The sequence below is a fragment of the Neophocaena asiaeorientalis genome, unplaced genomic scaffold (genome assembly GCF_003031525.2).
Source record: "Neophocaena asiaeorientalis asiaeorientalis breed wild unplaced genomic scaffold, Neophocaena_asiaeorientalis_V1.1 scaffold46, whole genome shotgun sequence".
In the NCBI taxonomy this organism is placed as follows: domain Eukaryota; kingdom Metazoa; phylum Chordata; class Mammalia; order Artiodactyla; family Phocoenidae; genus Neophocaena; species Neophocaena asiaeorientalis.
Genome location: NW_020175393.1, coordinates 6,179,264 through 6,192,654, shown reverse-complemented (window position 1 = coordinate 6,192,654; position 13,391 = coordinate 6,179,264). Strand labels below are relative to the sequence as shown.

General features: G+C 38.9%; 1 protein-coding gene across 1 annotated transcript in view; it reads right to left on the bottom strand.

Annotated features, from left to right (window-relative positions):
- Positions 1-13,391, bottom strand: part of DNAH8 (dynein axonemal heavy chain 8) — a 318,214-nt gene that overhangs the window by 91,306 nt on the left and 213,517 nt on the right. Inside the window, exons 73-77 of the mRNA XM_024766073.1 lie at positions 12,472-12,643; positions 10,835-10,990; positions 6,817-6,972; positions 5,166-5,348; positions 1,059-1,164 (exon numbers count right to left, since the gene is read on the bottom strand). Of these exons, the coding sequence (XP_024621841.1) occupies positions 1,059-1,164; positions 5,166-5,348; positions 6,817-6,972; positions 10,835-10,990; positions 12,472-12,643 (773 nt within the window). The remainder of the gene's footprint in view (positions 1-1,058; positions 1,165-5,165; positions 5,349-6,816; positions 6,973-10,834; positions 10,991-12,471; positions 12,644-13,391) is intronic.

Genomic DNA, 13,391 nt, shown 5'->3' with positions numbered 1-13,391 from the left:
CCCACGTACCGCAAAAAAAAAAAAAAAAAATCTCAATTTTAAGACACAAAAAGGTGCTCTGGAGGTGCTGAGATAACGGTCATGATATCTGCAGAGAGCGGTGCTCTGGCCTACCTAGAAGCAGGTGGGTGTTTCTGGAAGGTGCTGAGTTAGTTGCTCTGATGGGCACGCTAGGTCTGCTAGGGAAGTCCAAATTGTGACTAACCTCACACTCTTGGTTGGATCCTCAGTCAGTCCTTCTTGGTAATATTTACAATGCCCAGAGGCATCAAATGGCTGGGAGATGTCATGGACCAAGAGACAGACAACTCGTCAGCACAAGCAGTGCAATGAAGGCAGATAAAAGGCCTTTTCCATGAGGTCACCTTAAAGTGCTGGAGACTGCTGTGAGAGTAACACTTAATGTACTTCTGGGAGGTTAAGTTTTTTTGTTTTTAAATCCAAGGGTTAAAGTGCTTTTGGGAAGTATTCATCATTAGATTGCTAATGAATGGTAGAACTTAGGTTGCTGTAATTTGTCTACTACAGAACAATATATCCCAGGGGGTGGTACGCTGATCTGACTGCCCAGAGGAGAACCTATCCCTGACTTCTAAGTGGGAGGTCAAGTCCAGAGTGACTGAGCCTGGGCTGCTCAAGTGTCTCTGACAACATTACACACATCATAACCCACTGTGGCAATTGCATTTCAACACCAAATGAAAGAGTCAATCTAAAAAACACAAAATAGATTGAGCACATTAGTCTCCTTTCGGCAAGCAAATTAGCCTATTGTGAGTTACCTAGCTGTACTGGGAGCCCTTATTTTTCTCGGGAGAGAGCAATTATATCAAGAAAACTGTGTTATTATCAAATGCTCAGATGCTGGTTGCTAATTCAGATATCAGATTCTCTGCAGTCCCTCTGTAACGTCTAGGTGGAAATTGACTCGCTTGTTTTTGCGTGGATAACTCAACTGTTTCCTAACATCTGTAACCATGAGAGCATTGGAAAGAGGGTACAAGAAATCCTTATTTATTCACAATCCATTACGTGATTATTTCTTAATAACACAATACCTTTTGTAGCACTTAATTTGTAGAGAAGGTTATCTTCAAGTTCTTTCATCTTCCGCTTATTAAAAGTCACATCCTCCAAAAGTTTAACCCTCTCAGACTCTAACTCCTGTTATTAAAAAAAAATATCAGAACTGTAATTACCAGTTATTATGGCAAATGCAACCTACTAGTGTTTATTAGTCATTTTTAAAAGTTTAAACCAAAGTGCCATTCAAATGACACTATCTTTAGTCAAATCTATCTATTTGTATTTTTGTTTCTCTGGACAGTTTTTTAAAGATTATTCCCACTAGCATTAAGTTTCCACAGCACTTACACTGGCATGCATGAGATAAACCTGCTAAAATAATTTTGCTCAGCTCTCTTCCCAGCTTTAAGTTTTTTTAAATTAAGAGTGTCCCATTCTCTTGGCCCTGTTCCCACATACCGCCTCAGTCAGAAATGCTAACTTCATTTGCAGTCAGAAGGGCTAGAAACAAAGAAGCATTAATACCAAGTAACCAAGAGGCTACTCAAGCCAAATGGAGCTCCTGAGCTGGGACCTGACTATAGGAACACCAGATACCTGCTTTGACATAGCCAACTGCCAATACAAATCCATTTTCCATTTTTTTGCGTCTTCTACCAGAGGGGCTAAATTGGATGTCTGGAAGGTATACGCTTTCCTACATAAATAATATAGTCTTAAAATCATACTTTGAAAACAATTTCAAACTTTCAGAAAAGTTACAAGACTGGTACAATGAACTCTCACATACCCTTCACCTAGATTCCTCAAATAACATTTTGCTTTATCACTATTTCTATATAATACTTTTTATCATTACTGTTATTATTACTGCTGAACTGTTTGCATGTGTCATGATACTTTATCTGTAAAAACTTTAACACATCTCCTAGGCAACAGGACATTCTCTTATACAACCATAGTGCAATTTTCAAACTCAGAATATTTAACATGGATATAATACTCTTGCTAAATATAGAGTAAATTAAATTGTCTCAAAAGCATTCTCTATAGCATTTTTAAAATTTTTCTTTTTTTTTTTTTTTTTTTCGGTAGGCGGGCCTCTCTCTGTTGTCGCCCCTCCCGCTGCGGAGCACAGGCTCCAGACGCACAGGCTCAGCGGCCATGGCTCACGGGCCAAGCCGCTCCGCGGCAAGTGGGATCCTCCCGGACCGGGGCACGAACCCACGTCCCCTGCATCGGCAGGCGGACTCCCAACCACTGCGCCACCAGGGAAGCCCAAAATATTACTTTTTAAAAAAAATTTATTTATTTATTTTTGGCTGCATTGGGTCTTCATTGCTGCACACAGGCTTTCTCTAGTTGCGGCGAGCGGGGGCTTCACTCTTCGTTGCGGTGCGCAGGCCTCTCATTGTGGTGTCTTCTCTTTTTGCAGAGCACAGGCTATAGGCGCATGGGCTTCAGTAGTTGTGGCACGTGGGCTCAGTAGTTGTTGCTCGCGGGCTCTAAAGCACAGGCGCAATAGTTGTGGCGCACGGACTTAGTTGCTCCGCGGCATGTGGGATCTTCCTGGACCAGGGCTCGAACCCGTGTCCCCTGAACTGGCAGGTGGATTCTCAACCACTGTGCCACTAGGGAAACCCTGTAGCATTCTTTTTTGATCTTGTACAGAATCACACACTGTACTTAGAATTGCATTAAAAATGTGTTTTTAAACTACTTATTTGAGAAAGTTTCTTGAAAAACTGCTACGGAAATACCACCACTTTCAGAAAGTCTTCCTAAACCAGTTTGTCAGTTAATTTGACTATAGTTCTCTGTGCTCTACAGTAGGACCTTGGTGTTTATCCCCTATTCATTTTTGTACTCTTGACAGCACTTATCTTGAGGCTTTGCAGAGAAGCGACTCAACCTAATAAATATTTGTTAAATTGAAGTGTACTGAATTTAGTTCAACAACTTTATTTTACATCTGGGGAAACTGAGGACCCAAAAATATTAACTCCAAATAACATGGCAATATAATACACACAGCTAGTTACTAGCAGGGATGAGCCTAATATCCTTGTCCCCCAACTCCAAGACGAGTATACTGCCATTGTACTAGTGGCTTATGGTATTTGATGGGGTGATGATGATCATGGATGTATTTGCAGAGAATAGCTAATGAATTGTCTTCATTAAAGCAGTCATCCCAACAGTGGCAGTACAGAAATATGTGGACAAAATGAAATCATGTTGGCGTCCTTTTCAGTGTGATATGGAAAAACAAGCATCATGGTACAAGGGACAACTTGTGAGTTTTACAGCATGAACTGTAGAGCTTATCTACGAGGCTTGGCAGGGTGGAAAGTCTACGTGCTCTTATGGGTTAAGACCTTATTCTCCTTGGTCTCCATTTGTTCATCTGTAAAATGGGGGTGTAAGAGCAGGATTGTTAGGAGGGTTAAACATCACAGTCAGGACGTCCTCCTGCAGATTAAGTGTGCACTTTGTTTTTTCCAGCAAGGCTGGTGTTAGCATCCTAGCGCATCTCTTGAAGAGGAAGCTAAGGCCTAGAAGAGTGGGCATGGGGCGCTCTGGGGACATGGAGTGTACTTTAGATGGTGGTGTGGGCTGCCTTACAGAAGTTAGTGTAGCCTGCATGGGGGATCTGGACCAATGAGGCACCATCTCAGAACAGACCAACAGCACCAGGTAGACCAAGAAGGAAGGACTAATTTTCAACAGTTGACACCACGTGGCCCTAAGAGGTGATCAAGGCAGTGAACTGAGGGGTCCTTGCTCTCTGCCAGACTGTGAAAGTGAGATGATTCCCTTTCTAGATTGCATAAGCCCTGGGCAGTTTCTTGGAAACTAAGATCAAACAGCTAATGAGGGGGAACTTCCCCGGTGGTCCAGTGGGTCAGACTCCATGCTCCCACTGCAGGGGGCCCAGGTTCGATCCCTGGTCAGGGAACTAGATCCCGCATGCATGCCACAACTAAGAAGTCTGCATGCCGCAACTAAAGATCCCGTGTGCCACAACAAAGATCCTGCATGCCTGCAACTAAGACCTGGTGCAGCCAAGATAAATAAATAAATACATAAATATTAAAAGAAAAAAACCCAGCTAGTGAGAGTGGAAGCTGGAACTGGGCTCCTTTTACTCCACCAGACTGGCCGCCTTTCAAGGGCCTGCCCCAAGTTAGCCATTTCTTATTAACCAGGTAGGATTTTACTTCTCTTTTTACTGAGCCCTCTATTTCTTTGGTGTCAGTATCATTTCTCTTTTCCTTTTTGAATCTTCCTCTGTATTTGTAGCCATCTGTTCATATCACTTCCTTTCCTCCTTTCCTTAAGTCTTCTTCTGCCATTCTTTCTCTCACCTTCCCATTTTATGCATCTCTGGTCTTATTATTTCTAACCTTGCCTTTTCCTTGAAACCTTAATACTAATGTTAATTACATATTAGCAAATATAAACTTTCTCAGATTTTATGGAAATATATTTTACACAATGCAAATATATAAAATTATATTTTATACATAACATTTAATGTTTTCTGATCTTTATCTTAAAACTTAGTTTAATCTATCAGTCTCTTAAAATCTTCCAGCCTTAACTTTTTCTTTGTTTTATCAGAGCCCTCAATTATACTTAATTTCTCTGCTTCAGTGCAAGTTTCATTTAATTAAGAGAAAAGTATGGCTCTCTAGATCGTTAGATTATTAGATTGTGGTGTTATCAATTACAATCAAGTTTGCAGTGTAGTAGTTGAAACTACTATAGTTGTAACAATACTCATTCAGAGCAAGTTCTTCTTTTCCAGGATCATTATTTTATTGAATTTTCCAGGTGTATCCAAGACTATGCATCCACAGGGCGGTAGATATGAAAGTCAACATACCCAAAGCTTTAAAGTCAGAAGTAGAACGAGTGGTGTGTGTGTGCACGTGTGCTTTTGGTGTTGGAGGAGAGGTGAGTTACATGATTTCTCAACAGGACTTGAGACTACAAAACAAATATTTATGCTAACAAAGGTAACTATGATTTGCTCAATTTTTTATTTTCCATATACTCAACAATTTCCCAATACATTTAAAACGTTTATTATAATTTATTATAAGTAGAAGTTGTTTACCTTGAGAAATTATTACCTGTTTCTCTGTTAGAATTACCCTCCTTAGTAACTGGTTCTCAAGTCCTTTCATGGTAACAGTAAAATCAATGACTGACGTTTTAGCATTGATCTCAGGGGTAAAGGCAGGGTTTGGTAACTTTGTTGTAATATAAAGTTTAAATGTATCCATGATATCACATTCCTTATCTCCGACCTTCACCTACACCAATTCAAATATTAAATTACAAACAGCTTAAAGGACAAGACAAGAAATTTGGGTTCAGTTTAGGAGAGAGTTTATCAAAAGTCAGTGCAGTGAAACGAATGAATTACAAAAATCAGTTGTAAAATTTTAATCAGCGATCTTAAATAATAAAGCCTATTCCATTAGAATAATTTAGACTTGTGGTCCTGCCTGAAAATGTTTTTAGCCATGACACCAAGCAAATTAAATGAAAAATTTATCCAAAACAAATGTTGAATAAAGGAAAGCTCAGACATGCCTCATATTTGATTGTTTTTTCCCACCTGAGGAAATTGTTTCCTGCTATGGAAATTTGTTGTGTTTATAAGAAGTGAAAAAAAAAAAAAGAAGTGTTATTTCTTTTTGCATTTCCCAGTCATATCTGAAGCATATTTGACAAGAGAAAGGGTTAATGAAATTTTCAGAGGAAAAAAATGCCAACTTTTTTTCCCCAGAAAGATAACACTTATCTTAAACACCACAATTTTCAGTGTATTGAAAACAACTGGGTTTGCTACCTAAAACTCAGGTGGAAATTATAACATTTTTAAATGACTTAAATTTTTAATTAATTTTAATCCTTCCTGTGATTGAAAACCACATTGCTAAGGCACTAATTCTCAGGCATCATGACCTTCACATTGCAGATAAGAATCTGGGTCTTTTCAAAGGCCTTCAGGAATGGACATACTACAACCTCTTTTGGCATATTAAATATGGCATATAAAAGAATTCACATTATGAAGAAGATTTTTCTGAATAAATCTGTCTTTGTTTAATGAGAAAATTGGCATTCTTATTCACTGATATTCATGAAATTAACTTGTCCAAAGCAAAAAATCTCAGTCAGAAATGCTGTCATTCAATAAAACCACAGAAGCCTAAAAGTAAAGAATGAAACCAATTAAAAAAGAGACACTCGCATTGAAAACAATGCATGTTATCACCAATGGTCGGGAACTGTATTCCACTGCTTCCAGCAAAGTCTGAGTTTGGATTGAAAGTTAATAAAGAGAGAAATAAAATCAATGTCCATAGACTTAACTAAAAATGCCATTTTATCCAGTGAGGAAACACAGGCTTTATTGTATAGATGTATACATGGCTTGAAAACCAACTTTCTCAGAGCTGCTAAAATGTACATATTTTGTGTGTAACACTAATATACTATTATTATTATAACAAGATGCCTTTCCTTAATATGTTAGTTTTGGATAAGTGGCTATTGTTACCAAGATATTGTTGTCCCCCTGTATTTTTTATATACTAGTTTTTAAAAAAGAAACACTGAATATGAGTTTGGAAATAATTTTTTCCAGCATGTCAAATAGTACCACCTGAAGGAAATTGTCTTCACTGCTATGCTCAAAAAGATAAGTAGATGTCACCATTGTTCTTTTCTTCTTTTCCTTTTCTTTTTTTTTTTCCTTTTTTCGAACCTCACCTTGAAAGTGGTGCCTGATTTAATGAAATTCTTTTCTAATACATTATCCAGGGCTGGATCCAGCTCTTCACGAATGTCCTCAATGAGAAGGGGTCGGCCCAAGGAAAGACTGTCCTCCAAATGCGTGCGGAAATACTTATGGTTCAGAGCGGTTACCTACAAATAAAGAGTTCATTGCTATATAAATGTTACAAAGAATGTGCCTGTTCCTGAGTGGAAACCAGAGATATGTTGGATAAGTGACTAAGAATTCTAAGGACTGTATAGGAAGACTTACTTATAAAAATGAAAGTAACAAACAAAAATTAATTTTCAAAACTTGGTGGTTCATGACTTTGTGGAAGCCCTGGGTGTGTAATGGGGGTCTCTCAGATCAAAAGAGGAGAATCAAGTGGCATTCCTTAGATGGAAGGTCAGAGCTCTGCTCCGGCAGACGGAAGAGAAGTGATCAAGGATTAATCCTTTAAACTTACATAGCTACAATCATTCATATAAAGCAAACTAACTTGCATTTTTGTGATATTCACTTATCTTCTCAGGACACCTATGAGATGAATAAATGATTTAAAAATAAGCATGGAAATGTCAAAAATGATACACTGAGTCAAACTAAGGGTCCATCCATGTATTCTGTCTCTAAGAGTGACATAAAATAAGAATATGATACTTTGCATAAAATCAACCTAAAAGACTTATACATTCACTTTTTATATTTTTACATTAAAAAAATTAGAATTCTGAATGCCTGGTGGGGCCCCCCAATTTTAGATCAATGTTTGTTATTAGTTAAAATAGACACACTGGGCTGGTTGATCTCTGCATTAGCCAATTGGCTTTGAACTCTTTATTTCTCCAGTGATTCCCCTCCCCCTGCCTAAGTGTGAGGATTCCCAAAGGTTCAGTCCTCAACTCTCTATCTTCTTATACGCTATCCTCTGAATTCAACTATTGCCTTTATGCTACTGTGAGTGCCGATCCCAAGACGCAAGGAAGATCCACTGGGACAGCAGGTGATTAGGAGAGTGAAATTAAAAAATATTATCTCCCACTTGCAACGAAAAACGGTGTGGAATTGAAAAATTAAATAAGTCTATCTTTGTCCTGTTTTTGTTAAAAAGGAAATAACTAAAACAAAATATCCTGCACACGAAGGAATTTTTTCCCCCAGATGGATAGCTTTATTTATATAAATGATGTGCTGTGAAAGACCTTACTATGAGTTGATAAGGTATATGAATCTAAACAAAGAGCTTCAACTAGCTTACTTAAACAAGATGAAACAAGGTCCCAGGAAGACTAAACGTAATTGTCCTACTCTATTCCCCAAGACGCAAACTCTATTTTTGTGATGTCTTTCCCAAGTGTGATGGTTAATTTTATGTGACAACTTGACTGGGCTAAGGGATGCCCAGATAGCTGGCAAACATCTTTTCAAGGTGTGTTTGTGAGGTTGTTTCTGGAAGAGATTAGCATTTGAGTCGGTAGACTAAGAAAAGAAGATGGGCCCCATCCATGTAGGCGGGCATCATCCAACCCATTAAGGGCCTGAAGAGAACAAAAAGGTGGAGGAAGGGCCAATTTGCTCTCTGCTTACGCTGGGACATCCATCTTCTCCTGCCCTTGGGACCTCAGACTCAGACTGAGTCTTACACCATCGACTCCCATGGTTCTCAGGCCTTCTAGGGTTTGGACTGGAACGACACCACTGGCTTTCCTGGGGCTCTAGCTTGTAGATAGCAGATCAAGGACTTCTCAGGCTCCATAATCCCATAAGCCAATCCCTCATAATAAGACTCTTTCTATATATCTATACCTAGATATCCTTTCAGTTCTGTTTCTCTGGAAAACCCTGACTAATACACCAAGTAAAAAAATAATATTCAAATTGTCAATTTATTAAAGATTACCTTCAACCACCTTCAATATCTTTTGTAAACTTGAAATACTATCTTAGAGTCATAATTTCAGGTTTAATTCACTTGATTTTTCTCATGGAGGAATGCTTGTGGTAGCCACCACAAGAGCCTGTATCTCCTGCACGGATACTCTGGCATTCAGGCTTTACAAAGTAGTCAGTGAATTCTTTATAGGGGAATTAAGTGAATACATTCTCTTTCCAGAGGTCAGAGCTGTAGGTGCTGGAGATGGCATTGAAGATGGCCTTGATGCAGCCCTGGACACATAAAATACGTTTTGTTTTTCATTTATAAAGTGTTTCATTTTTCATTTTGCCTTCCTTCCCAAGCACAGAAATAATAGTTTTGTTTCATTTTATTTTCTTTTATTTGTGTTTGTGTATGTGCTTATCCACATATTCAGAAAAATAATGTTTTCTGAGTAAAAAGGATGCAGTTCAATTTGCTAACATCCTAGCAGTTGATGGTTTTTAAAATAAGGAAGTGTCTCTGGCATACTTCTGTTACTTCCTCAAGAAGCTTCTTGGGACAGGGTTGCCTCAGGAAGGACATGACTGAAGGCTATCAATGAGTTTAATGCCGAAATGGAGAGATAAAGACACAATCAGGAAAAATAAGAATAAGATGAGCAGGGAGATCAACAGCCAAGGGAGACAGGAGGAGTGAGGAAGGGAGCAAGGGACAAGTTATAGCTGAGCTGGATCCAGGGAGCTGGGTTCAGGAGCAGGAACGCCACTCATGCACTTCTGTGTCTACAGCTCCTCAGGAACTGCGTTCTCATCGACTCCCTTTCCCTTAACTCTTCCCTTCCACTTATGCTTACTTCCCAGGACTTTTCTGGGTTTTCTAAGTAAACACAGACTGGAGTCTTAATGAGGTGGGAGTATCTTGAGGTGATCCAGAGTGCTAGACAGTGTTCACGTGCCTGCAAAGCCCTGATCTCAGAAGGAAATCTTTCAATGTTTCACCATTAAATATGGTGTTTCTTGTAGGCTTTTTGTAAATACTCTTTATCTGATTAAGGAAGATCTCTCCTAATCTTAGTTTGCTGGAAGTTTTATCATGAATTGCTGTTAAGTTTTTAAGTTTTACCAACTGCTTCTTCTGCATTTATCAAGATGACCACATGATTTTTCTGGGTTTGTTTGTTTTCCTGTAATGATGACACACCTTGATTAATTCATTTAATTCAATAAATATCAGAATTACTACCCTATATAAAGAGCTGCACAGAAAATATAAAGATGGTGTAAAACCATACGCCTTGCTAACAAAAAGTTTATGGTACATTAGAGATAAAAGACAAACGTCCAAAGAACAATCATTTAAGGCAGGCTCCTAGTCCATAACAGAAATACAAGATGAGTGAGGAGTCAGGACAGGCTATATTAAGCTGGGGACTCAGGCAAGTTTGGGTAAAAGTAGCATTGGATGTGGACTTTGAATAATGTTTAAGATTTTTATCTGGGATGTAAGCAAAGTGGGCAGTTGGGTGGAGAAGACATTCTGGTTAGCAGACATAGTACAAGCAAAACTATGCATCCAGAAGGCTTGGAACTGGGAACAGTGTCGAGGAAACAACGAATAGTCCATATTGTAATACTGAATTGAAACATCAATGTAACAAGATCTCCCAAGGAGCCAGGAATGTTGGAGTCCTGCCTTTGTTTACCTCTACCTTAGGATTAACACCTTGGTAGAATCCAACTCCCATACTGGACTCTAGCGTGCTATGTGGTACTACCAAGTGGCTAAGCTAGGTTGGAGCAAATGGCCTTAAACTGAGGAATCACAAGTCTTATTTTTGTCATTTTCTTATAAGCCCAAACTCAAGGCCCAGAATAAAGGCCACATCCAACACTGGCAATAGCAAATTGAGCCAGAAAAATGGACAGAGAGAAGGAGAGTGAGATCAAGAGAGAGCACAAAAGAGAAAATAATCAGAGCATTTGTCCCAAAACACTGTTACAAAACTCAAGGGTGTAAAGTAGCAAACAATTACCATCATAGAGATGGCAACTTTATGACTGACAGATTCAACTGAAATTGTGGGAAAACGCATGATTTCAAGATTACTTTCCCATGCACCAAATGGTACATACCTGCAAGTCATTTTCTTTTTCCTTTGATTTAATCCAAGTTTTGCCTTGAGTTTGTGGGTCTATGAGGAGTGGGTATCTGGTGGCCTTTGTCACAATGATGCCGTTCTGAATGGAGAGGTCATCTCCTGGTAATCCCTGCAGCCCCCACTCACCAATCTGAATAACAGGAAATGGATGTGGCCATTCAGAGGAACACAGGAAGGCTTTTGTTAGTGATTAACAGTGCCACGATATAAAAGAATTTAAAATTTGGACATATTTTTCCCATTGAGACTATGCAAGTACCTAGAAAAAAACCAAACTCGTAAATGTGAACCAAACAACATCAAATTAAAAGAAACAGATTTATCATCTAATAAATCCTTTCTCTAGTAACCCAAGACTAGGTTTAGTCCTTTATATTGTGTTTTCATACTTATGAGGAAATATTGTAAATTGATTGCATATTAAACCTGATTTGGGGATTCTGAAGCATGGTTGCTGAACATTCAGAGAACAGCAGGGACTTGAAATATGGTGAGACTGGGCGGGTGGTGGGATCCAGATGGGCTGGAGGTGGCGGAGGTAATGAATATTCTGAGACCTCAGAGTAGGTAAGCCCTAAGGGTTAAGTCTCTGAAACTTCCCCTTCCTGCCCTCTGGTTCTGCTTACATGGGGGAAGGGACATTGCATAGCTGGAGGCAGAGACATTAGGGGAGATGAAATATTATATTGGTAGGAACTCATTAATGATGTTTTTCTTAATAGTTCCTTTCAAAATCAAGAGGGAACTGTCAGTCTGGCTCCACGTGGTCAACAAAATCATCCAAGATCCAAAGAGCCAACCAGCCTCCACCTTCATTAAATTATCCCAGCTCCACCAAAGGCCACAATCGACAAAGAATATCCTGGCCCACTTCACCTCACCTGTGCCCAGTGCGTCTCCAATACATTACTCTTCCCTGTAAGGACCAGTTGAACACTGTTTGAATTGAAAAAGATTATTTTTTGACTTTTAAACAGCGGTAACTTGAAATTAATAGTTTGGCTTTCCTAGGGAAACTTCAACTGGGGAACATATTTACAAATCAAAAAGCAGCTCATGAATACAGATTGCCCGGAAAGCATTTCATACCACAGGAGCTCTGTAAGGTATACTAAAAATTGACAGTGGCGTCAAATTCCCAGCAAGGAAGGTTAGTGCAGCAGTGCATGCATTTACCCAGTGATGTCAGATCATGCTATTATATTATACTGGTGGACATTATAAAAAGATGGTTAATGATCAAAAGAAAGTTAATACCAGTACTTACGTCCAGCGAACACCTACATTTTCCTAGAATGTTTGTAAGAAAATGTGATTTAATAGGACTGGTGTAAATAATGAAGGGTTATTAGAAGAGCTCAGTATTAGCAAGCCTGTCACTCACAAATGATCTTTTCACTCATAGCAGTGCAACCGGTATTAATTTGAAAGCAAGATTTCTTAAAATGCAAAGGAACTTTTGTATCACAAAGAAAAAAAATTTTATAACACTTTAGCATTTTCAAAACAATCTTTTCAATTAAATGCAAAAAGAACAAATTAGGTGTACCTTAATTTCTTAGTGAGTAGGAAATGAAATTCAAATAATGCTGTAAAGAAAGTAACACTTACTGTTGGAGGATCCACCAACATTGAAATAAGATTCAGATTTTCAGTGAAAGGAATCTTCCGTGCTTTCAACTCTGCCTCCCATTGATCTTTAAGCAAATAGTTCCTAAATATCTGATTGAAAGGACCAAGATAGGAAAGGAATCCAGTGCACAGCAGAATATCACCTACAAGTCTGTTAAGAAAAAACAAAGTGAATCACTAACACATTTTAAGTTCTCCCAGTAAGGAGTTTGAAAGGCCACCAGGCAGTTTTGTTACTAGATGAAGTCCTTCTTTGCTCCCAGCTTAACACTTGGCAGCCAGACATGGAGAGACCATGCAAAAAGGAGCCTAAAGGCTCAAAATGGGGTAGGGGTGGCCTCATTTGGAGTAAGTCGGGGAGCAAGAAAGATGGCTCCTTTCTGAAGCCTACAGGTCCTGAAGCTTGACTTCCAGATGAGGAAAGCATCCTTTTCCCATCCCATGCCCTAGTCTTGTTCAGACTGAATCTTGATTTAACCACTACTTCTTCTTCATCCTCTTTTTTTTTTTTTTTTTTTTTTTGCCATTCTCCTAAGCCCCTCTCATTCCCTCTCTTTCGGTTTTCAGAAGACACCAGCCCAAGATACCTTTCCATTTAGAACAAACTGTTGATCCACACTTTCAAAATCCTTGAGGTGAACAGTATAGAACTGGAACCAGTAACTAGATTGTTCTGGCAAATCCAGACAATATTAGAAGCATTCTCACACTGAAAGCCCACACTGTTGAACCAAAATTGAGGTTAAAAATGTTTCACCAAGTTTTCTTCCTTCTCCATTTTACTGAGAGTGTGGGACTCAAGCTCTAAGCACTTTCTTAGATGATGGGATTCTGAGATGGGGATATGGAAACAGAGAAAAGCACTTCAAGGAATGAGACTTTATGTTCCCCCATGCCAC